Genomic DNA, 26333 nt, shown 5'->3' on the forward strand with positions numbered 1-26333 from the left:
AGCAAGCCATTACCCACGGAGACCCCGTGGATGGTTGGACATACGGGGTTCTGTTGATGTGTGAGGTGATTCCTCAGGAGGCCTCATGGCTTAGAACCAGAACTTTTGGTGCAGAATAGAGCTTTTTTCTCCAATTGAACAAAGTAGTGTATTTATCCTGAGGGGACATGAGTAGCCATCACAAGGAGCATACATTCAAGCTTCCTTGAATAGCATTCCAAAGTGGAGCTGGCTGCATGAACTTTCCTACTCAGAACAAATCATAAATCAAGGCATTTCCCAATATACTGGGAGAGTCATATCAAAGTAGACTCTGCCATGGGTTTTAGATGTTACCTACCAACATCTTCACTCCTAGCCTGTGTTTGTGCTGATGTTTGAAAGGATGGCAGGTCAGACAGATGCAGACAACAGATGACTGACTAGGAAGGGAATCAGAGAGCTGAGATAATTTGTCTCTGGGTCTGGAGCATTCTGACTCTACAATCACAAGGTTTACAGCAGTTGGTTAGCCTGTGGGGTCTTTAAACTACTTGTGACTTTCTGCACCATTTCAGTCTATGCCCCCATCTTGTTGTCTTTAGCATTTATGTCCCTGTGCCTCATGTGGCTGCCCCTTATCCCCACCACCACCACCACTGTTTCTTCACTTCTAGGATACCCTTAATGTTCACCCTTTGGTTTCACTCACCACAACTTGTTATCGTCTGACATTAATGTCCCTTCTCTGTCAAAACTGTCTCTGAACATGACCTCTCTCCGGGCAGATCCAGTGGCTTGTGTCAGTCCCTGTTCCTAACACTGGGAACAGTGATCCTGAGCCTGGCGCTGACCCAGGCCCTGAGACTGCTTTGTCTTAGTCTGCACTGCTGTTCTTGCCCTCCTCAGTGTGCTCTTTCAGGACACCTTTAGCACGGGTTTGGGACACAGCTTCCTTCTATTATGTCTTCAAGGGTTTGACAATGTATGGTCTCAAATTCTAGATGTAATAAAAGTGAGCCTGCAATTCAGATGTCTGTTCTCTCTCTTCATTATTCAACCCTCCTGGCAACCCGAACTCCATTGTCCCCAAGCAGACTCCTCATCTTCATCTGAGATTCCGTTACCCTTAACTACCCAAGTGTAGTCAACATACAGTTCTGTTCTCTACTCAGGACAGCTACCTTATTGTTAAGAATTTTAAGAATATAAGATTGGCGATAAATAAAAAATAAAATTGAACAATAACAGTAAGAGCAACTATAATGGACTCTGGCTTATAAACTCTGTTTTAATGCCATGTCAGTGTGTGTGGTCCTGGGTTGGAATGCAGAGCCTCATACACACGGCTGAGTATTCCACCGTGCTGTTCCCCCGCCCAAAATTACCGTTTAAAGACAGGAACGTGGGCACAGTTCATGGCAGAGTGCTTGCACAAGACAGACCCTGGGTTCAATTCCCAGCGTTAAAAGATCAGCAGATCCCTGTAAGACTTCAGTGTAGTTCGTGCTGGGCTCTGAATAGTACCGTTGAGTGGAAATGAGGAGCGCTGTGTCCTTTCCTCCCCAGCTCCTCAAACACCCTCCAGATGGCTTAGCCCACAGCCCTAGTACTTCAGAGGTTCAAAAGAGAAAAGGTCTGGGGCTACACCAGGCCAGCCTGGGCTAAGAGTAAAAACCTGTATTAAGAAACCCAAAGTATTCAGCAGCGCTTATCTAACATCTCTCCTCTGAAACATCATCTCCCTATCTGAAAACTTAAACTTCAAAATCCAGTTCCAGTTCCATTTTCTACTGTGGTTAAAGCATCCTTCTAGGTGGGACCTTAAGGGAGGTGTAGACCTCCTGCCTGCCTCGGGACTTAGTGCGTCTTAGGAGCCCGCGAACTGACTCTTGCAGCCCCCTGTCTGATGTCTGACTCTGTCTGGTTAGCACCCACACGCCCATCTCATCGAACACTTCCACATGCACTGTATTTTAGAAAGCAGTCAGCCATGTTTAGGTTACATGCCTGGTCTATATTAGTGATTATGTGGAAAAGCACCAGTAAAGTTCATTCGGTAGAATGGAATTGTAGTCATTTTCCTCTTGTCTTCGCTTCCTTTGACAGTGAATTGAACACAATTACAAGATGGAGTTGGGCATGGCAGCACACTTAGTCCCAGCACTTGGGAGGCAGAGGCCAGCCAGACCTCCACAGTGAGGCCCTGTCTCCACAAACAAACAAACAAACAAACTTTTAAAACTTGGAGAGAGGGGTTGGGGATTTAGCTCAGTGGTAGAGCGCTTGCCTAGCAAGCGCAAGGCCCTGGGTTCGGTCCCCAGCTCCAAAAAAAAAAAAAAAAAACAACTTGGAGAGAAACATTAGCTTTTGCCTTTGATATAACATGCTTTTCAGTGGGCAGAACAGTGTCGCACCATGCATTTCCGTCTTCATACTTCACCAACAGTGGCAACAATTAGCTACTCTCCTTATATCAAATTCTCTCAGTGTTGTATAATAATAAAAATAGATGTAAAATTGGTAAAACTATTGACTGTTTTTGTTATCACTAGAGAAATTTAGTTTTTAAGGGGTAGGCATTAGCACCGATTTCCTTGGTTAGCTTTCTTTTTAAGAGCTCAATACTCCAAAGCCGCTTCATGAAGCATTATAAATTATTCAAACTCTAAAGAAACAACATAGTCAGTTGTAATTTAATGCATAGATACTTAGTCTCAGATTAAATGATCAATTATAGTTACCTGCATTTGGGTCCCTTAAACATTCAAGATGTACTGTGTATATTATTATATTATATATTTTAAATTATAGAGATTTATCATTCTTGTGATCTGCCTTGGTAATTTGTAGTTGCCATGTGTATAACTCCTTGGCTGTCAATCAGTGTTTGAAAGTCTAGGTACTAGAGGCTTGGCTGGTGCCTTAGTTTAAGCGCCTGTACACAGGCATGGAAGACCTGCATTCAGACCCCAGCACACACATTCAAAGTTAGTAGTTAGAGTTAGGGGGTCTGCGGTTGGAAACAGAATTCTGGAACTTGTTGGCCAGCCAGCCAAACCACTGTAGAAGTGTTGAGTTCCGGGAGAGTTCAGTATGACTAACCTTTGCCTGGGGAAACACTACACACTCACCACGGATAGGGAACTCATGACAGAGTAAAGTACAATGCCACCAGAGATCAACTTCATCTCATTGGTTACTTAGCAGAATGGATGAGGGGTTGCTTATAGGAGCAGAAATGATCAAAGACAGATACATCATCAAAGCACACCTCAGTACAGGTAACAGCTCAAAAAAGCTGGAACCTGGAGCACACTGTGCAGCCTACAGGCAACTCAGTAGGTTGAGTATCCTTTGCAAGTGACTCAGTTGGTCTAAACTTCTCTCAGGCAAGTGGGCTTGTCTCTCCTTCCTCCAAGCAGCTGGTCTGGTCTCAGTCTCTTCTTTGCCCCTTTGCCTGTCTGTGACCTCAGCAGTTGTAATAGTTTATCCTTGGGAGGGAGGGGCCTAGTAAATCTGATCAGTTTTAGGGACTTCCTGAAGCTATTTTGAGTTGTTTCCCTTCTGGTTTAAGGAACTTCCCTGCTGGGGTATATATTGTTTCAATCTCTGAGGAAATGGCTAGACACTTTTTAATATAGGAAAACACCTAATGTCACCCCTTCCCCCCCCCACACACACACATATGCATACTTTTAATAAATCCCAGTACTCAGGAGGCAGAGGCCTCTCTGTGAGTTCCAGGCCAGCATGGTCTATAGAGTGAGTTATAGGCCTGTTACACAGAGAAATCAAAAAAACAAAAACAAAACTCAAAGTACACACACAAAAAAATAGGGCTGTTAAATCAAACCATGTTTTTTTAAGTTCGATGTCTTACTATTCTTGTGAACAGAGACAAATAATTCAACTGTGCTTTGGCTTTAGGTTCTTCACCTCAGACGTGAGAAGCAAAGTACTAAGCTATGATGAAAATGCAAGGACGCTGTATGCTGTGTATAAATGCCATTTGTAAATTATAAACAAATATAAAATACTTTATGAAATTATAAAAAAGATCTCTAGAACCTCATAGTGTCAGTTTTCTATACCTCTAATGCCTAAGTTAGCTTTCATTTACATCTTTATTCAATGAATCACTATAGCAATTATGAATTATGTGTTTTGTAGCAATTATTATCTTTTATGCCTGTTTTCAGGATTGTGTACAATGTGCTGTTATAATCAACTTTCTAGGGGAAAGGTCACAATATGGCATTTTATGTTCCAGCACATACTGAACTGAGTGATGTGTAGTCAGTCTCAGACGGGCAGGTGCACAGTCTCAGGTGGGCAGGTACACGGTCTCAGACGGGCAGGTGCACAGTCTCAGGTGGGCAGGTGCACAGTCTCAGGGGGCAGGTGCACAGTCTCAGGTGGGCAGGTGCACAGTCTCAGGCGGGCAGGTGCATCAGCTAAAGAAGGAGACTCAGTCCTAACTGCTCCCAAGAGCCAGGGATTTAAGGCTCAGGCTTAGGTCCTGCTTCTGACTCTGAACTTAAATCTTCACTCTCAGGAAGTCAATACTTTTAAACTTTAGTGTCTTGATAAGTAAATAAAGTTGACAGAAGACTCTTATCTTAATACAGATAAACAGTTCCTAACCAGCATGTAGTTTCAGAGGAAAAGTTTGAAAAATTAAAGGCATGGCCCTGATAGTATGTCAAACTGAGTTTTATATATTTGTTTTATTTTTCAGCTGACATGGGTTTTGCCAGATTATTCAATTCTCCTCTAAAGCCACTTGCAGATTTGGATCCAGTAGTCGTGACATTTTGGTATCGGGCTCCAGAACTTTTACTTGGTGCCAGGCATTACACAAAGGCCATCGGTAAGTGTCGCCTGCTCATGACTGTGAAGTCGTTCATAATAAAGCCAGTGCTGTGGAGAGAACATGCCCTTCTTCTTTGCTGGATGCTCCATAGCATATTGATCTGAGGAGTGGGGGCGTGAGTGAGAACTGTCACACAAAGGGAGATAGGGCAGGAGTGTTGTGCTGGAGAAAAGATTGTTTCCCAGTGTTGTAACCAAGACCTGGTACAGCCTGCCACCTCCCTTGCTGCTGTGGTCTGCAGACTGGCAGTCGGTCCAGCACAGCAGGAAGGACAGTGCGGAGGATGGCTGTGCTCGGCAGCTTGCCGGACACCAAGGAGAAGGAACTAGAGAAAAGCGGCTGTAAGCACTCGTTAGGGTTTAGTGGTGTCCTTACAGCGGGCGCTCTGGAGACTTTCTCTTCTGAGGGCTGAGAAGCCTCAGCTGTAGGTAGGGAGCCAGCAGGCAAGATTCTCCCTCAGCTCTGGACATTTCCGTACATCAAAGAAAAAGAGAGGGCAAGGGGGAACGAACAGTAGCCACAAGAAGGACAGGGCCTGGAAAATAAATAAATAATTAATTAATAAGGGGGAAGAGGGGGCAGGGGGAGAGAAGGACTGGGCTTCTAGTGCTTTACTTATGGGGACTTCCCTGCACATATGTAGCCAATTTTTTTTCTGCTAAGATTGTTTTCCATTGTATCTTCGTTACTTTTCAATTGCTGTGAGAAAAACACCCTGGCTGTGCAACTACAAGAGAAAGAATTTAATTTGGTCACAGTTCCAGAGAGAGTTCACGACTGTCATGGTGTGGGAGTGTTCTAACAGGCAGAAGACACAGTGTGGAGCATTAGCTGAGAGTTTATATCTTGACACACAAGGTGGAGGCAGAGAACTAACTGGGAACGGGGTGTGCATTCATTTGAAACTTCAAAAAGCCCACACAGTGACACACGTTTTCCTACAAGGCCACACCTCCTCATCCTTCCCAAACAGTTCTACCAACTGGGGACCAAGTATTCAAATATGAGCCTATGAGGTTATTTTCATTCAAGGTGCCATACCCACCACAGTCGATGTTACACATACAGTAAGTCCATGGTAAGCCAGCTTCTCACGTGCTTTCCCAGGCAGTTCTGTGTGCCCTACACACTGGAGAGCACTTTTTGAGAAGCACAATTGTAGGAAAATAGATGTGGTGGCTTGTTGCTATTTATTTGTTTATAATAAATGTAATTGGAGTAAGTTTAAATTCAGCTATTTTTCCATGAGTAAGGAAAATTGACACTGAATTTTGTCCAACTTGCAACTCATTTGCTCGCCCGGGTAGTGAGGTTTAGCTTATGACATAAAAACTTAGGTCCTTGCCAGGTGCCAAGGAATGCTAGTACTTGGGAGGACACTGATGCAGGAAGGCTGTGTGTGAGCTCAGGGCCAGCCTGGGCTACACAGGGAGATCTCAAACTGTAGATCATCTCCAAACTAAGTCATAATAGCCAAAGTTCTAATTATCCATTCACAGTAGAAGTTAGGGAAATTCTTAAGATAGGGAAAGTGTTTGGGTTTACATTTTAAGGTAGGGATATCTTTGGGTTTAAAATATATTCATAACAATATATGAATGCATATTCACTCATTCTCACCTTTCTCCATACCTGGTCACGTCAGAAACAAGTGTAAGTGACATAAGAACTAGATAGGAGTACAGATTATAAAATAATGTTTACAGGAAACAGCTTCACACTGCCTGCTTTTCTGAGGTTCTTTATGCTAGGTTTGTGAGGAAATCTACATTTTGTTTTTTGTCCTTTGAATAATCGGGAATTGATATGACTAGCAACATACAATACAGTCCTGACTGACAACATTAAAAACATCGAGGAGGAAGAAAGCTGATCGAGCCATTAGGGACAAGAGTGACAGAGGAAAACAGGGAAGGGTTAAAAGTAGCTGCAGGACGGACATCCCTGATGATGGTGCCTTGGCCACGTCACTAAGGAAGGTTAGGTTATGTTTTCTAGCCGGTTATGATGGTGGGTATGGTGTGGTAGGCAGTGGTTACTGCAGGTCATGTCCCATTACCCAGAAGGCTCATGTCTGTGAAGGGATGCATCTGAATGGACAGAGAAGAGAGACATTACAGCATGGCTTCTCTTGGCAGTGTGGTTTACAACAGAGCATACTGACGTTTGTTGTAGTTAATGAATATAATTAAACCATCTGATTACTTAGTTTATCTTCAGGATGTGTTTGGCATTGTGGTACACTTTTTTTTTCTACATTTTGCCATATTCCTAGCAATATTACCTACTTTTATACTTACTAAATAACATTTCTCAAAATGGACGAATGTAAATATGTATCTCAAAAGTTAACTCACATGCATATAGCAGAACATTGTAGGTATAGCCTTAAAGTGCTCTAAGCTATGTCTTCAATATATAAAGCACAAATACAATGATGTATAGTTAGTAAAATGTTTATTACATTGATTTATTTTCTTATTGCTGGTGGGGCCTTGTGCATGCGGACTAACACATGTGACCAGGGAGTCACAATTGTAGCCTCTTGCAAACTTTGCCTGAAGCTTTCAGTAGTGGTGAGGCAACAGCTAAGGGAGTTGCTAAGACAGAGTGTCTCACTGGGGCCATGCAGTGCTTGGATGCACGCACTTTGCTTATTAACTTCTAGACTTGGAATTGGTTGGCAAGTGGACTTTCACAGGTTTGCAGGCAGAAGCTGAGTTTTTCACAGTCCTTTTGCTCTCTGTACAGACTTAAGGCTAAAGAATTTATTATGCTGGTTGATGATGATATTGTTTCGTTCTATCAGATGTATTATGACCCTTTAGATGATCAGTGTTTCAGTGATTAAATCAGTGGTGATAGTTTGGAATTTATTGTGTCTGGTATGGAAGCACAAGCCTGGAATAGCAGCCTTTGGGACACATGCAGAAAGATTAGGAGTTAGAGGCCAGCCTTGGCTATGAAGTGAGACGTTCTCTCAGACTTCCCTAGAAAGAATCCATTGTTTGTCAATTAGTTTTCCCTAAGCCTGTCTCTACCAGGACATTTATGAGTACACATCTCTTTTACTTGGCTTCCAATCTGTTATATGATGATGTAACCATCCCATGTTACATACATGTTGTCACACACGCACTCACGCATGCATGCATGAGGTGGGCAGAGGAGTTGGTTCTCTTCTTATACCTTTATGTGAGTTCCTGGGGTTATTACACTTGCATAGCAAACGCCTTTAGCCATCTTGCTGGCTCTATGTAAATCTTGTTTTTGTTTATTTAAAGAGGGATCTCTTAAATCTCAGGCTGGCATTGAGCTTTTGATGTAACTGAGCATGATCTATAATTTCCACTACGAAGATTGCAGATGTGTGATGCCATGGCCTGTGTTTTTGTGATGCTGGATTGAGCCTAAGACCTTGTACACTCAAGCCAACCTCTTACCAAGTGAAGTGCATCCCAGCTTCTGTTGGCTTCCTTAATATGCTTATTATATTTTACATATTGGTCTACTGAGATGTTTGTGCGTGTGTGTGTGTGTGTGTGTGTGTGTGTGTGTGTGTGTGTTGGAATTATATATATCCAGGAATTCTGACTAAGAAAATGAATGCATTTGTATAAAGAGCTGCGTTTTCTTTCGTAGACATCTGGGCAATAGGCTGCATATTCGCTGAGCTCTTGACTTCAGAACCCATTTTCCACTGTCGTCAGGAAGATATAAAAACAAGCAATCCTTTTCATCACGATCAACTGGATCGAATATTTAGTGTCATGGGGTTTCCTGCAGGTAATTTGTTGCCCTTTTCAAAATACTATTTTGAGTTACATTTCAAAAATGTTTCTTTGTAAACACCTGTATAAAGTTTGTTTTTTGTTTATTTTTAAACTAAAAAATTAGGAGAATTTTAATAAGATATTTTCTATTTTAAAAAAAAACTTTTTTTTTAAAGATAAAGACTGGGAAGATATTAGAAAAATGCCAGAGTACCCAACACTTCAAAAAGACTTTCGAAGAACAACGTAAGTAATTCTAGATTATCTTAGGCCATGAATGCTGGGAAACACAGAAACAAAGACTAAGCAGTTGGTGAACAACAGAAATTAATTTTCTTGCGCGTCCAGGGTGCATGTGCGCAGGCGTCTGCCCTTGCTGCTGTGGTGTTTCATGGTAGAAGGCAAAGGTGTGACTCTGTGTGAGCCTCAGCCAAGACATCAGTACCGTTCATGAACACGGACCCCTGCTGCGGTAATTAATAAAGAAATATGGAACCTTTTATCCCAAGCTAGCACCTGCACCCATGGGGCCACATGGCACCGCGTGGTACTTTTATCTCGGTGGCTCCATGCTGCCCCCAAGTACTCTCAGATCCAGGTGGTCCCTGCGTCGTTCCACTGTGGGACCTTGCCACACTGGTGTCTAGAGTTAGTTCCAGCACCGGAGGCCATATGGAACTAACCATAACGTTTCTCTGGTTAGCGTCTCTCCCGGCAGCTCTCTGCTAGCTGTGAACTCTCTGGTTCCAGCTGCCCGGTAAAATCTCGACACTGGAGGTCCAGCATCGAGTGGCTGGCCTGTCACAGCTCCCTGCCACGGATCTTCCCACACTCCTGACAACTGCCCCCGGGTAGTTAGAATATAAACTCCCAACTACCCTGTGAAGTCAGGACTCAATAAACTAATTTATCAATCAGATTTATATGTTAAATTCTCAATCCACAATACAGCCACACAATAAACTCACAACCAATTGATAAAGATATAAACCGCACACCTACATAAGATAAATTGACCTATAGAAATCCATCCATTGAGAAATATTCATAACAGCCTGTATCTATGTAGAGATGCATGGCGAGGATCATTTACGTTTGCCTCCATGTTTCCTCTCCTCCTTTCTCCTTCTCCTCCCCCCTTTCTAAAACGTCCGTTCCCGCCTCCCTTTCTTCTTGTCCAATGACAGGCCTCATTTTATCTTGTGTCTGTCTTCACCTGCATAATGACATCAACCTACGGACCCCTTCATTACAAACACCTTTGAAGGCCTCCCTGTTGATACATGTCGAAGATTAGGTCTCAGCATGAATGTTGTGGTACAAAGACTCAGACATGATAATTACACATCATAGCTTCCGTAGGAAAATGCAGTCTTTAAAAAAAAGTGTATAGATTTAAACAAGAGACTCAGATGTTACCGTGTCATACCTGTGATGTAAAGAATATTTTCCAAATGATTTTAGCATATATACCTAATTTAGGGCTGTAATCCTAAAAAACAGAAGCCTCGCCTGGTGGCACACCTTTAATCCCACCACTCGGGAAACAAAGGCAGGCAGATCTCTGAGTACCACACGAGCCTGGTCTACAGAGCGAGTGCTAGGACGGCGAGGGAGGCACAGACAGCCAAACAGCCAAAATTACAGGTTTACAGTTACAGTTTTAATATGAGAGGCCTTAGTCGGCCCTGCAGCTATAGTTTGGTTCCTGTCCAGGTAAGGGTCAGTGATGGAGATGCTGTAGTGAGAAAGCAGGAAGGGCGGTGCAAGGAGGAGCGCGTGGTCCAGGGTCAGCGTGGAAGGCTGCTACAGAGATGCATGTTGAGTAGACAGAAGCGGGTGCAAAAGCAGCCTCATTAGTCAGGATCTCTAAAGGAAGAGAGCTGGCAGTGTGCGCACGTGTGCGTGCGTGCACGTGTGGATGTGCGCGTGCGTATCGGCTTATAGGAAGGAGACCAGTTGTCTCAGCAGTGGGTGTCTCGTACTGGAGAGGCTGAGCATCTGGGAGTGTTCAGTCTTGGGCTGGATGTCTCCGCAGAGCTCCCAGCCTTCAGCCTACACTGGCATTCCAAAGAAGTTGGTTTTAATGATGGTGAAGGGATTTGACAGCAACAGGATAGGTAGACTTGCCGACAGGAGTGAGGGCAAGCGGTGAAAAGCAGTTTTCTTCTTTCACGTCTTTATCTGGGATGTCCCCAGAGAGGTGCTGCCCGAATTTAGGGTGGGTCTTCCTGCTTCAATCCAATAAAAGGAAGTCCCTCACATTCCCAGCACCTCCTTGGTGGCTAACAATTGTCTATAACTCCAGTTCCAATGGAGCCTACACCTTCCTCAGTAGGCTCTGTGTGTGCATGACAAAGACATACATGCAGCCACAACTCCCATATACAGAAAATAATTTTAAAAAGTGAGAGGAAAGGGACCCGAGAGGGTTCAGCAATGAGAGCACTCACTGCTCCTGCAGAGGACCCAGGTTTAGTACGAATACACAGTTGACCGCCTACTGGAACTGTAGATCAGGGGGGCTCACCAGCTTCTGCAGGCACTGTGTACACGTGGTGCAAAACACCACACACATTAAAAACTAATAATGATAGTAAAAAAAAAAGATCGCTCTCTGGAATGCGCGAGTGGCTTGTATTTTATTTGATTCCAGAAGTTGACGACCAAGATCATTTCAGCTTACCAGGAAAATGGATGCCTGGCAGAAATGAGAGCCCCGCCCTGTTCATTTCTGGGTCCTCGTGCACACAGCCTTCAGCAGGAACCCTAGCACTGCCTTTGGAAGGACACATCTCACGGTTGGGCCTGAGCTCTTTTGCCACTGCACATTTTCCTCAACAAATCTCACAGTTTTCATTGCCATAGCTCACCGCCAGTTAAGCTGATTGATGGTCCCGTTTTGTACAACTTACACATTTCTTACCCAGGCCAGGGAAGGTGGCTTACGGTAGAAACAGTTGCAGCTCAAGATCTGAATGTAGGAAACTGGATGTGACCTGTTCTATAGCTCCACATGTTCATTGTGATACCTGCAAACAGAAACATGTGTGCATATACAAAAATATGTCTCTTTTTCAAAGTGTAGTAAAATTTTGGCCTAGAAAAATATTTCAGAATTAAGGGGTTTTTTAGATTCTAAAATTGCTTTGGATTTCAATGTCTGGAGTTAGAGCTGTCTACCTCGTATATATTACACAGCTTTTCCTAGTTCTTAAACTCACTTATTAAACCACCACTGGACTGTCAGCCTGAAAGAGGACTCCTGTCTGTCCTCCTGAGCCTGGGCCTGTGTGCTCTGTGTTCATGTTCTAGGAAATGGCCCCATGACTCCTTATTGTTCAAACCTGAGACCTGTGACACAGAGCTTGCTGTCTCACGGTCATTTCATTTACCTTACCTTGCTGGAATAATAACTTGCTTTTTCTTATCAGGGAAAAAGAATTCCCAAAATACTTTGGACATGAATTACTAAGAAAACAGTGTGTGTTTTGTAATTGTTCTAAGGTGTCAATTCCAGGCAGCTCACGAGGAAGCACAGTGAGGCTGAGGGAGTCATGCAGCTCACTGGGAAGCGTCCGGACCTAATCCTCAACAAGGAGAGAGGGAGAGAGGGAGAGGGAGAGGGAGAGGGAGAGAGAGAGAGAGAGAGAGAGAGAGAGAATATGCATTTGAAAGAGATCTTACATTTACTCTCAAAACCTGAATGTTCAGATAAACACAATTTGATAAATACTTAACAAGTTTATATCACGTTGGAAACTCTTCAGAGCCTAGAACCAGGATAATTCAAAAGATAAATAAAAAATACAACTACAGTGGTAGTTATACAACTGAATTCAGCAGTAAGACGACAAATTCAGCTTTTCTATGCTAGTAACAACCTAGTTGACTGGACAAAGAAGACCTAAGACTGATAGAGAAACCTGATTTCTCTGTAAACTGTCAGGCTTCTTCCCATTGCCAAACCCCGTATCCACCTTGTCCATGTGTTCTCTGACACACGCCTAAGTATCGTCGGGGGTCCTGTGCTTCTACTCCTCTGAGAATGAGTGCTCTTGGGGATTTGTTCCAAGTCTAACTGGAACTAACCAGGGGGCTGCGATGTACCCTGTTGTCCTGGACACCTGAGATGCTGAAATGGGCTTGGGGCTAGCCTGGGCATGCAGCAAAATCCTCTCTCAAAGCTGCACACAGGTTAGAGAGGTGGCTCTGCAGTGACAGGACTTGCTGCTCTTGCAGAGGACCCCAGTTAGATTCCCAGCACCCAGTGGTGGCTCACGGCCATCTGTAACTCCAGTCCCTAGGACGCAGAGATCCACCTACCTCTGTCACCTGAGTGCTGGGATTAAGGGTAGTCACCACCCTATGTAAACACTCTGAAGAGGCACCAGTTCTGCTTCAAATACAAATTATAAAAAGCAGAAAAGGGAAATTATCACACTCTAACAACGGGCTATAGTTTATATTTTGAAACCATTTATGGGGTTGGGGATTTAGCTCAGTGGTAGAGCGCTTGCCTAGCAAGCACAGGGCCCTTGGTTCGGTCCCCAGCTCCGAAAAAAAAGAAAAAAAAGAAACCATTTACATTTTAAATGATATCAATAATTGATGTACCTAGACTTTCCACTTCCTCAGTGGGTGGATATTTGCATATTCTCCTGTGTCCTGATACTCACTTATCTCTTACACTAGGCTCGGGAGGCTGCTGAGATGGGAGGGTGGGTCAAGGCCAGCGTGCACAACTTAGTGAGACCTGCCTCAGAACCTAAAGGGAGCAAGGTGGGGAGTCTGTAACGCCCATGAGCAGCTCTCACGGTCTCCGCCACTGCCAGCGGAGAAACAAAGCAGCCATGTCTTGGCGGGGTCTGCCTCAGAGTGGCTGCTGAGTCTCAGGAGTTGTGTCTCTAGCGCTGTGGTTCGTAACCAATGTAGCCATGTCTACCGAGACTCCAGCACTGGGCTCTGGGATGACGGCGTTGACAGCACCCCTGCGTGCTCATGAGTGTCAGAGTCGTGAGCTGTGTGCACCCCTCACAGAGGCTTGCCGAAGAGCTCCCCTTTGGGAATGTGATCCGTGTGCTCCTCTCACCGTGTGCTTGTGTCCTGCAGGTATGCCAACAGCAGCCTCATAAAGTACATGGAGAAACACAAGGTCAAGCCTGACAGCAAAGTGTTCCTTCTGGTAGGTGCTTCTCTCTCTCCCAGATTGAGACCTCGTGAGCACACACATCTGTCCCCGCCAGTCTCCCTTTTGAAAGGAAATCAGAAATTAATTAATTGCTGGATACTTGAGAAATTGAATCTTACTCTGTTAAGGAATCTTCCATAACTACTAGTCTTAATTTATTAAATGATTTATATCAGAAAAAAGAAAGAACTTTAAGGGGCCGTATTGGTAATTTTGTGAATCTGTTTATAGTGCTATTGTACAGTACAAGGTGATGTGAGGGCTAGCAAGGTGGCTCAGTGGTCAGGGCACATGCTGCCCAGCCTTGGCAACCGGGGTTTGATCCACAATCCCTGAACCTACATAGAAGAGTAGACTGTATAAACACATGCACATGTACACATGTTTGTGCACATGTGTAAGAGACATATTTGCTGTTAATCATGTTAGACGTTTACACAAACGTCAGGTAGTTGATGTGTCAGTAACCTTTTCGAATGTTGTCACATTTCTTATTTTTGTTGTTATAGCTTCAGAAACTCCTCACCATGGATCCAACCAAGAGAATCACCTCAGAGCAGGCTCTGCAGGACCCTTACTTCCAGGAAGACCCCCTGCCAACATTAGAGTACGTATTCATTTATTCAATTCCTTCTCCAGGGTCTTTGCTCCAAGTCAGAGGCGTTGGATGCCCTGAGAGGCAGGGGAGTTTGCCTGACTGCTTTGCTCATGAGGCCTGCAGAGAAAGCCTCCTCACACAGGCCCATGCCGGTGTCATAGGTAAAAGCCAGAACAGAGCAGGTATGACTCAGATGCTGTGCAGCAGACGAGAGGTTGACCTGAGGGATGGAGCTGTGACGCCTGCGACACCCTCCCTTCCCTCTCACCTCGCCAGGCACGCACGCCGGCCCTGTGTATTAGAAATGCACTTGTTGTTCTGGGGGGAAGTTAATGTCCTTGTGAAAGCAGACACAGAGTCAGTTAGATTGGTGCTGATGAAGTCGTGTGCACAGAGTTCTGTGTCTTACACGTGTGTGCCCGCTCCTTCCTGATTGCTTAAATTAAGTTGTTTGGAAAGTGTCCAGCAAACACCAGCCACAGTACAGAATAGGATGCAAGTTAAGAAAGAAAAGGTAAACTTTGAAAGTAAGGTGATGGAGTTACAGACGTCAGGTACTGACGTGAGTTTCTTTATATGGCTTTAGTGTGTTCGCTGGCTGCCAGATTCCATACCCCAAAAGAGAGTTCCTCAATGAAGATGAACCGGAAGAGAAAGGTGACAAGGTACAAGCTTCACACAGCACTGGCTTTCGGGAAGCAAGAGCGGCAGAGAGATAAATGGGTGTGCACTGGAACCGTGTACTGAGGTCTAAACCGAATTTCCTGTTTTGTTTTAATAGCCCCTAATTCTGGTCCCAGTTGTTCCCCATTTTGTTCACACGGCGCCAGCCCCACCCTACTGTGCCTTTGCAGTACCTCTTCAGGCCTTCTATGTTAAGTGAATCTAGTAGCCTCTCCCTAGCCTTTTTTCCCCAGAGTCCTGACTGGAGGGGCTTTTGCCCACCTCCTCCCGGTAACCACTTAGTTTGGAGGGAGGTGCTGCCCAGCCTCTGGACTTCAGGGGACATTGTCGTCTTGGGCTTGCTGTGTTACACTCTGGGATGATGTATGTTGGAGTTTACTGTCTCAGTCATTCCAGTCAGCACCTATGCAGCCAGGCTGTGCACCCAGCCATGTGACAGTCACGTGTGCAATCACACACGGAAAGGAACTTTCCGCTTAGCTGGCTTCACAGTAAAATGTCTGATCTTTTCTTCCCCTTAAAAGAACCAGCCACAGCAGCAGAACCCACATCAGCAGCCTGCAGCCCCCCAACAGCAGGCAGCAGCCCCCCAACAGGCTCCTCCACCACAGCAGAGCAGTGCCCAGACCAATGGAACTGCTGGGGGAGCCACTGCCGGTGGCGGGGCCGCTGGCGCCGGTCTGCAGCACAGCCAGGACTCCGGGCTGAATCAGGTGCCTCCAAACAAGAAGCCCCGGATCGGGCCTTCGGGTGCAAACTCAGGCGGGCCTGTTATGCCATCGGATTATCAGGTTCGCCCTGAATTTTCTCCTATTTGATGCAAATATATTTTATTTATTCTATGAAATATATTTTATTTATCTTATGACTTTTAACAAGTCCTTTTAGAGTTAAATAGTTCTTAGCTCCAGAGTCGTATATAAAAATTAGGTGTTGCATTTCTAGCATGATATGGAGGGGTGATTTCCAGTGGTATTTCCTGTGCTTGTGAGAGAACTTCATATCACAGCTCGCTTTCATAACACCCCAAGGAGAGACAGGAGGGGGCCTACGGCTTCTTAAAGAACTGTTACTCATATGGGCCACCCTGGGTAAGAAAGACATGACATAAGCATTTACGTGGACAGAGTCAAGAGCACTTAGAGTGGAGACAGATCCTGAGGAGATTCGCTCTCAATGGGAGGAAGTAGACAGGAGCCACATAGACACGGGAGTGGTAAAGGCCGAGAGGCCGCAAACAATAAGTCTTGGTAAAGTCGTGACAGCACTAGATAATACGGAGAGCACGTCTGTACTGCTAATTAAGTCTGTATCTTTAGCGTTCCCTCCAATCTTCTGGTTCTAGGATTTACCAGGAATCACATGCCTTTAGGGTAGTTTTACACTGTCTTACAACAGTGTCCCTAGCTTCTGCCTATGAAAACTCTGCCTGAAAGATTGGTTTTCTAGCCACAGTTTGCTATTGGAAGTGAGAATCCACAAGATGTGGTTATTATCTTACTGATCCATTGTTTTCACTACCACATTGTTGTCAGATGTCAGTCATGTAAAAGTTTAAATTTCATCTCAGGGAGCTCCTTCCTGCCTTCCTTCACCAGTGCAGCTCATGTCCCCACCACCACCCCAGAGTCAGTGCTAACCAGGTTAGTTAGGGTCTGAGCGGGCTGGTTTCAGACAAGCAGAATATAGCAACATCTGTCTGTGGGTCTGAGCAGGAGCCTCATGAGGAAAGGAGCTAATGTGTCTGTTCTCCTGTGAGGAGTACCTTGACCCCCCCCCCTACAGTCACTAATTCCCTGCCCTGCTTTTCTGTTTTTTCCAGCACTCCAGTTCTCGCCTGAATTACCAAAGCAGCGTTCAGGGGTCCTCTCAGTCCCAGGGTACCCTAGGCTACTCGTCATCTCAGCAGAGTACCCAGTACCACCCGTCTCACCAGGCCCACCGGTACTGACCCACTGCCCGCTTGGCCTTGGGGAGCACAGAGCCGGCGGCAGGGTGGTTCCTGCAATACAAAGAACCCCACGCTGAAGACTGACGTCATGCAAAGCGCAGATGTGTGAGAGGGAACCTTTGCATGCTAAGTATTTTGAAGGACGAATATCTCTTCTTCGTTGACTTAAAGAAGAGTCTTGTGAAGTGTCCCCAGCCCTCTTCCCCGCATGAATTCCTCTGTGACTTTCCTGATGAAGCGTCTTTTCTACCCCAGCACTTCTGCATCCTTCAGCAGTCTCTGAAGGAGTTTCTGGTGCACCTTTCTCACGCTGTAGCAATCATTATAATTTATCTTGTCTTAGGATCTCAATGTTCTAGGAACAGGGCTCCAGTGCTGTAAAGTTTTGTACTTCATGAACTGATCTAGCAACACCAGTCAAATGCACCTTTTAAAGCACTACACAGTCTTCACAGACTAACTGCTTTGCTCTTGGAAGTCTTAAAAAGAAACTGTTACTGTCCCAAAGTACTTTACTATTATGTTCTATTTATCTCTTTCAGGGAAGGTTAGTGAAAGACACATGTGGGACAGACAGTACCCACAACCAAAAACAGCTTAGGTCTTTGCAGCTACCTGCTTATGCTATGAAGAACTGAAGTACTTGGTGGTTTTTATATAATCATTCATGGGGAACTCAGTTCCCAGAATCATCATATTCTGAATAATATTCAGTGATTAAAATTATAATTTTAACTTCATGTAGCTAAGTCTACTTTAAAAGAGGTTTCAAGAGCTTTGATGGAATCCGGTCCTTTGGGACTCACCTGGAAGTCTGAAGAGACTGTTTGCTGCACTAGGACCTCACAAGGAGTCATGCTGATCAAAGCGCGCTTCGTCCACTTGAGGGAAAAGCTTTTTCCATGTACATCTCAGAGCTTCTCTCAAGGCGCTGCTGGTTCTTCAGTCTCTTCACGTCTGGTCAGCATGAGTAACTGTGTTTCATAATCAAGGATGCTCAGATAGAAGCCTGTTAACTCATCTGCAGTGTTCTCCATTTGTATGGACAGAGCATAAAGTGACTATTTTTAAAGCATGTTAAACTTTTAGGTTTCATTCATGTTCAAAGTGTGTATTATGTATGCATAATTTTGCTGTTACTGAGACTTAACGCTGTCAAGAACCTTTTTTATTGCACTGAATGCTTTCTTTTGCCCCTAGGAAAAAACTTAATAATTGTGCCTACGAACTATGGGCAGATAGTGTGAAGTAGATGAGGTGAAGATTTGCATTTCTGTGATCTACGAATTAGAGGGGGTCCTTCCTTAGCTCCTTCTGAGGACCCCCACACACCTCCAGAGTCGAGGAAACGTAAAGGCTTAGCACTCCCATTGCAGTGCAGGACCAGGACACCCTGTTCTGATGCCCCTGCAGTGCCCAGCCTTGTTCTCCATGGTTGTTGAGCTAGAAAAAATAGCCAGTTGTTGTATATGCAAACTATATGATTTTTAAAAACTATTCTTGTGAACCTATCTACCTGGTTCTGATACTCTGGGGTCCATATACAAGTAAACTAGGATTTTTTAGAAGCCAGTATACACTTTGCACTATTGATGTAATACTGTAGCCAGCCAGGACCATACTGATTTCAGCATATTTATGCTTATAAATAGTAATACAGGCTTATAGTGACAAGCATACCAGGGCCGAACATGAAGGCATCGACACGTGACATGCTTCGTTGGGAGGAATTTCTGACCGTCTCCTTAGATTTCTTTTTATCCCTTATATCTTTTTTAAAATAAGGATCAGCCTCCTGCATCGTGTCGCTATCCATATAAAGTTCTGTCCCGCGCCCTGGAGCCCTTTGTCCAGGGCCAGTGTTCCCCTTATCACAGGCCCAGTGCTCTGCTGGGCGGGAAAACAGAGAGCAGGAGACATTTCCTTGTTACAGCCAATCCCGTGACAATAAACTCATGTGGGAGTGTCACGTGCCATGAAGGTCCTTTTGTTTACTTCTGAACCCACTTGGATAACCAAGCTTCCTTCTGCATTTTATGGTAAACAGTGTTACGGGGAAGCAGGTCTGTCTGACCACTGAGGAGAAAGCCTGTGATGAGCCGTCACACAGGCATCTATGCATATTTGAGTTCACAGCAGCCGGCAGCAGCAGGCGGTGGCCCCTGTGGACAGCGTATTGTACTAGGTGGTTGTTGAAAGTGACAATGAAAACAGAAGCCCTGCTCTTGCCCTCGAGTAAGCTCCATAGTAACAGGCATTAGACCAGTCTGTGTGTATCCATAGTAACAGGCATTAGACCAGTCTGTGTGTATCCATAGGTATATATTAGGACAGTGCTCTACACAGACTGGATCCACAGTTCTGCCATGCGCACTCACACATTCATAGGACTGTTCTGGTAAAACTGACTCACACAGGGCACTTTGTCATTCGCTCCCAGTATCTGTTTTCCAGGACAAAGCCAGAAACCTTCACTGTATATACAACTGGGCTCCACATCGCTGCACTGATTCTGACCCTTTGAGTGTCTCTTCTTCCTCAGGGTGGGTGATGCGTACCTGTGCTCAGTACTCTCAGAAATGATTTCTGTTCGTCCTTTCCTTTCTCTGTCAAGGAAGCAAAGCCTTTTGTATTCATTAAGGCCATAGTCCATGGGTTGGGACCTCTAATAGGACCATGGGACCCGTGGAGCTCCTTAAGGGTGGAGTTTACCTTCGTGAGCCTTGAGTGATGGTATTTCTCTTTGACCTTTTATTAGATACTATTTTATTCTCTAGGGACACAGGGAGGCACCCTCTGACTTAGGGGAGCTCGAGTCTAGGGAGGGATTGAAGGGTTGAGTTGAAAGGTTTCTGTTCTTTATATTAAAAGTCACTTTTACCCGTAGCTTTGTGGCAAGGTGTTTAAGGGAAAAGATTGAGGCGCTTGCGAACAGAGTAGCTCAAAGTAAGGTAGCGTGAGTTGGCAACTTGAGGCTGAAGCAATCCCTTTGATGAAGTAAACCATGAAGTGAGGTGCAGAAATCAAGGAGGGGACAAGTCTACTTTTTATGTCTGCGCTTTGGAAACCTTAGGACTTAGAGCTCTGACATGCTGCACTCTGTAACACGGCTTCATGGCGGGAAGGGAGGGCCTCACGTCCACACACGCTGGCTGCCTCATTCCTAGCTGTCCCTAGCTGTCCCTAGCTGTCCCTACTGCCTCTGAGATGATGCTCTGCTTCGCTGAGAGGAAAAGCAGTTGGAGAGTAAGACTTGCGGCTTGCTTGCTTCTGAGATGTAGCAACAGCCATACGCTGCTCCCTCAGTGACCGAGAAAGACAGTGAAGGGCCGTTGGGCTTATGGAGAACGGAAGAAGTCCAGCACGAGTAATAATTTTATACAAGGTGTAGCAGTTTAGGTCCTCTTAATCATCAAGAATAGTTAGATACAGCCCCAGTCTCAGAAGTGTATGGTCCCCGAGGCGGTACTTACCTTCCAAGCCGTTTTTAACAGGGAGTGATGCTAGCGTGTTATATGGGAAATACCTAAGGCACTGTTACCACCCACATAGTGAGTAAATTAATACTATTTCATTTTTTAAAAAAAAGCTTTGTCTGGGTAGACACTAAAAGCATTATACAAAGCCAAGACTGAGATGTCCTTTTTAATAACAACTGATAGTCCTTTTATATATGTTACACAGTATGTCCTTTCTAAACTAGTTTGTATTCCTGATAATTCCTGTTTGTGAAGTGTACCTCTCTCTCTCTTTGGTCATTTTCTGCACGCACCCCCTCTGTATGATCGTAGATACTGCCGCGGCTCTCCTTGCTCTGCTGTGATGTATGTACCCCAAGCCCACTGCCCCCCGAAGCCCGCTCTGGGGATGCAGGGTGTGTGGCCTCGGTGTCTTCAGAACTGGGTGCTTCTGCTCTGGAGTTACCCGGCCACCCTCCTCAGAATGGCTGTTCCAGCTACGATGAGTTACGTCACATTTATTTTGTATTCTTGGTTGAAATAAAATTTAATTGACTTTGTTTCCGTGTGAATTATTTTAGGAATAGACACACGTTTTTTAAATTTAACGAAGTATTATGCTCATGTGCACGTGTGCATAGACAGAATAGTGCATGTGTATGCAGTAGTACAGAGGGACATCTTAGGGGCTCTGTTTCTGTGACAAAATACCTGAGAGCAACTCGGGGATGAAAGCATTTACTTCACCGGCTTGCTGTCCATCGTCCACAGAAGTCACCGTAGGAACTTGGAGGCAGGAACTGAAGCAGAGGCTATGGAGTGGTGCTGCTACTTACCGACTTGTCCCAGTTCATTCAGCCCAGGGGTGTCAGTGCCCACAGTGGATTTACCCTCCTACATCTGTTCTCAGTCCCAGAAAATGCACTCGGGCTTGCCCACAGACAGTCTGCTGGAGGCACTTTCTCAGGTGCGGGCTCCCTCTTCCCGAGGCTCTGACTTGAGACAGAAACCAGCCCCACAAGGTTGGAGCACAGCTTTCGGAGTCGGCTCTCCTCCATGTGAGTCCAGGAGAGTGGTTTGCGTGCTGCACTATTTATTCCCTGGTTCCCAGGAACCTTCTCTGATTGTTTGTTTGTTTGTTTGAGCCCTGGCTTTCCTGGAACTCACTCTGTAGACCAGGCTGGCCTTAAACTCAGAAATTCACCGGCCTCTTCCTGGTGCGCACTGGGATTAGAGGTGTGGGCCCACTCCCATTGCCAGCCACATGTTTTTTTATTCAGGGCAAGTATGACACAAAACCACAGGAAAAATAACTCGGCCATGAAATCACAGTGTCCTAAACACCTTTAAGAGAGATAACAGAGAAACCCTGTCTCAAGTGAAAGCGAGAAATAATCTAGATTTTTTTTTTTTTTTAAGAAAAAAAAAGCACTTTTATGGATGGTATTGGGGAACGAGATTCTCCTTTTGAAGAGATGTTCTCATGGACCTGGCTGCCCATCTAGTCTGCCTGCTGAGGTCATTCCTGTAGTCAGAGGCATCATGGAACGAAGAATGTTTTGAGTTAAGTAGAAAGCTTCCCTTTCTTGGTAAAACAGACGCCGTACATCCAACTTGACTCTCCCTGTAGGTAGAGCCATTTGGCCCTGTTTCTGTTGCTGTGATGAAATGCCGACCAAAAGCAACCTGGGGAGGAAAGGGTTTATTTAGCTTACATATCCTGGGTCACAGTCCATTGAGAAAAGCCAAAGCAGGAAGTCAGGGCTGAGCCTGGAGGCCTGAGCTGATGCCAGGCTCGGAGGAAGATGCTGCTTATTGGCTTGTTCTTAGAGCACCCAGAAAAACCCCAGGGGCAATACCACCCACAGGGGGCTGGGCCCTCCCACATAAATCAATTAAGAGAAGGTCCCACAGGCTGGTCTGTTAGGGGCATTTCCTCAACTGAGGTTCCCCCTTTCCAAATGACTCCAGCTTATGTCCACTTGTACAACCAGCCAGCAGAGGTGCTGGGCTACTCATAGGATAGATCTCTCCTTGGAGAACGTGTTTGCTCCCCTGCCTTGCTCCTTGCATCTCAGTAGGAGAGCGTGCACTGCATGAACACTTAACACCCATTCCTCTAAGGTTTTAGGATTTTACAACTGGCATGGTACACAAAGTAGGTTGGGAACGTGGCCTGTCCGCTGCATCACTTGTCTGCATCAAAGGACCTGCATCCCAGGGCCTATACTTTGCCAAGTTTGTGTGTGGACAACGTACACAGTTTTGGTGAGAGGGAACGATTTAGAAAAATCACTAAGTGAGTTACACAATACTGTGGTCTCCTTAGTCCCTCTACACTTCCTCTCGGTCACTCATTCCATCCAGGGTGGCCATACTTTTCCACAAAGGCTGGCCCCTTGTAGCAAAAGAGAATGGATATGGGCTGGTCAAAATGAGAGCAGTGGCTTTGTTCTCTGCAGAGTTATTGATACAGACGTGGACCCGCGACACACCAACCAGGACAACTGAGGCCGTCTTCTGGGGACAGTCTCTAGACAGATTTACTCTGAGCTTAAGAAGTTCCCTTTCTACCTCTAGACATGTATAAGAAGCTGTGACAGCAATATGGGGACCAGGAAGGGAGCCATCCTCATGGACAGCAGTGAGGACCAGAGAGAACAATGGAAAGAGTGAAACCTAAAAAACATCAGATGAGGAGATTAACCAACCCTGAAGCTGCCTAACTCCGGACTTCTTTTCTGGAAGGATGCATTTTCCTCCAATATCCAATTTTATTTGGGCTTTCTGATACTAGAGAGTCAAACTCTCTAGCTTTGAGGGCTTCTTCTTAGTGCTAAGAGCACGGAACCCTGACAGCATCGTGTGGAATGTTTATTGTTTGAAAGCCTTAGCACATTAGTTTCCATTCATATCACACACACACACACACACACACACACACACACACTTGGCAAATGAATAAAAGTAAAGACAGTAAACATGGTTGGGCTAGGGACATGGCTCAGTGCGTAAGAGAGCTTGCTTTGAAATCGTGAGGATCTGAGTTCAAATCCCAAGCACACATGTAAAAGACCAGGTCTGGCTCTATGTACCTGTAACACCCAGCACTTAGGGACAGAGAGGTGCGTTCTGGATACACGCTGGCCAGCATAACCTAATCAAAGAACTTCAGGTTCAATGAGAGACGCTGTCTTAAGGCAATAGGGAGAGAGCAATAGAGGGAATACCCAGTGTTCTCCTCAGGCATTGTTCTGAGGTACCTGAATAAGCCAATGGAATCCTTAGTAACCACTAGTGGGATTGTCCCAGGCAGACTAGCAGGAAGCAGCCTCCACCTCCAGTTGAAATTCTAAGGGCAAAAAACCGCAATTGTGACTACCCAAAGGCAACTCGGGAGAGAGAACGGTCAAGTGCTCAGGCACTGAACATTTATCTCAGGGTCACATTGTCTAAGAATTTCGGGCTGACCCAGAAACCAGTTTACCTTAGGAAGTTATGGCTGGTCCAGAGACCAGTTTTACCCAAGGTAGGTTTAGCGTTTTTAGTATTTTTCAAGAGTACTTTCATGAGGTGACATAATTTATATAGTTCAGTGGCCCGCTACAATGCCAAGCTGCACACAACAGAAAGCAGACTTGGGGAAAGCATTGCCCAGGCAAATAGTTTTTTAATCTGCCTCAGACACACCCCCTCTTAATAATGAGTTTATAACAGGCGTGTCGAACCTGCTTTTGTTAAAACTCATGGACTCGTCACTTGGGTCCACAAGGGAACTGGGAGCAGGATCAAAGCATAGAATGGGGGCCTTCCTGTGGAGTCTGTCTCATGTCCTGTTTGGTAATCATACCAGCATTGTCTGTCTACCTGACGTATCTCACGTTCCTTGAGACCATTGATAGGGACGTAGATAAGTCACTGTCTTCCAACTGTCCCCTTGAGTACTGATTCCAGTGACAACAGAACAAACCACCCTCCCCTCTCCCACACCCTCATCCCAAAATAAGAATTACTGTTTATGATGGGGGGGGGGACAGATCATCTCATAGGAATGAGAATGGTCTCTTGGGTGGTGATAGCCCAGGTCAGCCATTTATAGAACTGCCTTGCAGTTTATAGAAAAGGAAAAAGGAAGGGAAGGGAAGGGAAGGGAAGGGAAGGAAGGAAGGAAGGGAAGGGAAGGGAAGGAAAAGGGAAAAGGAAAAGGAAAAAGGAAAAGGAAAAGGAAAAGGAAAAGGGAAAAGGTAAGGAAAAGGAAAAGGGAAGGAAAAGGAAAAGGGAAGGAAAAGGAAAAGGGAAGGGAAAAGGAAAGGGAAAAGGGAAGAAGGGAAAAGGGAAGAAGGGAAAAGGAAGAAGGGAAAGGGGAAGAAGGGAAAGGGGAAGAAGGGAAAGGGGAAGAAGGGAAAAAGGAAGAAGGGAAAAGGAAGAAGGAAAAGGAAGAAGGGAAAAGGGAAGGAAGGGAAAAGGGAAGGGAAGGGAAGGGAAGGGAAGGGAAGGGAAAAGGGAAGGGAAGGGAAGGGAAGGGAAAAGGGAAGGGAAGGGAAAAGGGAAGGGAAGGGAAAAGGAAAAAGGAAAAGAAAAATGAAAGGAAAGGAAAGGGAAAAGGAAAGGAAAGGAAAAAGGAAAGGAAAGGAAAAAGGAAAGGAAAGGGAAAAGGAAAGGAAAGGAAAAAGGAAAGGGCGTGCACCATCTAGGAAACTCCTCAATATAGGACCCGGTCTGTACATTTGAGCATGCTCAGAAGTGCTGACCCTTGCCCACTCTAGGCCATCAGTACACCCAAACCATTAGTTAACCCCTGAAGCCCCACAGATTTCTAGCGGGCTCTCCGAGAGACCTTTGATAGGCATTAGGGACGGTTTTCCTGAAAAGCTTTGACTGCTCACTTGGGCGTGGAGTAAACCACAGTGCGAAGTCAAAGCCTCCTTGCGTTTGTGTTGTGTCTGCCCCTTTTATTTTGGGACAGCCACCAGCTTAACTCTGCACATACTCAAGAAGTTGCTCCTTAATCTACTTCACTGCTTTGAGGCCGAGGGCACAGTGACCTCCCTATTGTTGACTTTTTCCGAAGTCTCCTGGCCCAGATCTCCAAGGACACAGGAAGGTCTTCAGCTGGTATCCTAAACCCGCAGGCCCTTCGGAGTCCAGGGACAGCAGAGCCTTCCCCAGATAGATTCTCTTACGGTGAGGTCATCCCCAAGAAAGAGGGGTCATCTCCCAGGAAGATTGTCGCCTATGCAGTAAGGACTTGGGGCCGTCTTACGGACCCGGATCTGAGATAGTGAGCACACCTTACACCTCGACGGAGACTGCGTATCTCTTGCCCCCCGCACCCCACTCTCTCTTGACTTCTGTAACCTTGCATATGTAGATAGCAAAATATTGTTTTGAGTTACCTTAACAGTTGGCATCCTGTCTAAGCTCCACCCCCACAGCTACCTGGCAACAGCCAGGTATGCTCCGCCCCACAGTTGCCTGGCAACAGCCAGCTGTGCCTGACTATAAAGGGGGCTACTTGCCCCCTCCTCTCCCTCTTGCTCTCTCTTTCTCTTCCTCTTCTCATGCCCTCTTTGTCCCTGTCCCTTCTCTCCCCATACCCCACCCTGACTTTCTCCCCACGTGCCCATCTTCTTCTACTCTTCTCTCATTAAACCTCTCCACATGGAACCATATTGGTTTGGTGTTCTCTGTTGGTTTGGAAGTGGGCCGAGATTTAAACCCCAACATTAACCACTCAACTTGGCAGAACAGAAAAGTGTTTGCTTTCTTGTGTAGATATTGAATGTCTTTCGGGGAGGATTTCTCCTTTAAAATCCCTTCCCC

General features: G+C 45.4%; 1 protein-coding gene across 3 annotated transcripts in view; it reads left to right on the forward strand.

Annotated features, from left to right (window-relative positions):
* Cdk19 (cyclin dependent kinase 19) overlaps nucleotides 1–21070 on the forward strand; it is a 140275-nt gene extending 119205 nt beyond the window's left edge. For all 3 annotated transcript variants that reach the window (XM_032888295.1, XM_032888296.1, XM_032888297.1), the window contains 8 exons: nucleotides 4721–4852; nucleotides 8498–8641; nucleotides 8805–8874; nucleotides 13741–13813; nucleotides 14329–14426; nucleotides 15004–15082; nucleotides 15626–15892; nucleotides 16924–21070. In XM_032888295.1, coding sequence (XP_032744186.1) covers nucleotides 4721–4852; nucleotides 8498–8641; nucleotides 8805–8874; nucleotides 13741–13813; nucleotides 14329–14426; nucleotides 15004–15082; nucleotides 15626–15892; nucleotides 16924–17052 — 992 coding nt within the window. In that variant the 3' untranslated portion in view covers nucleotides 17053–21070. The remainder of the gene's footprint in view (nucleotides 1–4720; nucleotides 4853–8497; nucleotides 8642–8804; nucleotides 8875–13740; nucleotides 13814–14328; nucleotides 14427–15003; nucleotides 15083–15625; nucleotides 15893–16923) is intronic.
* The last annotated feature ends 5263 nt before the right edge of the window (nucleotides 21071–26333 follow it).

Source organism: Rattus rattus, chromosome 18 (assembly GCF_011064425.1).
Source record: "Rattus rattus isolate New Zealand chromosome 18, Rrattus_CSIRO_v1, whole genome shotgun sequence".
NCBI classification, from domain to species: Eukaryota; Metazoa; Chordata; class Mammalia; order Rodentia; family Muridae; genus Rattus; species Rattus rattus.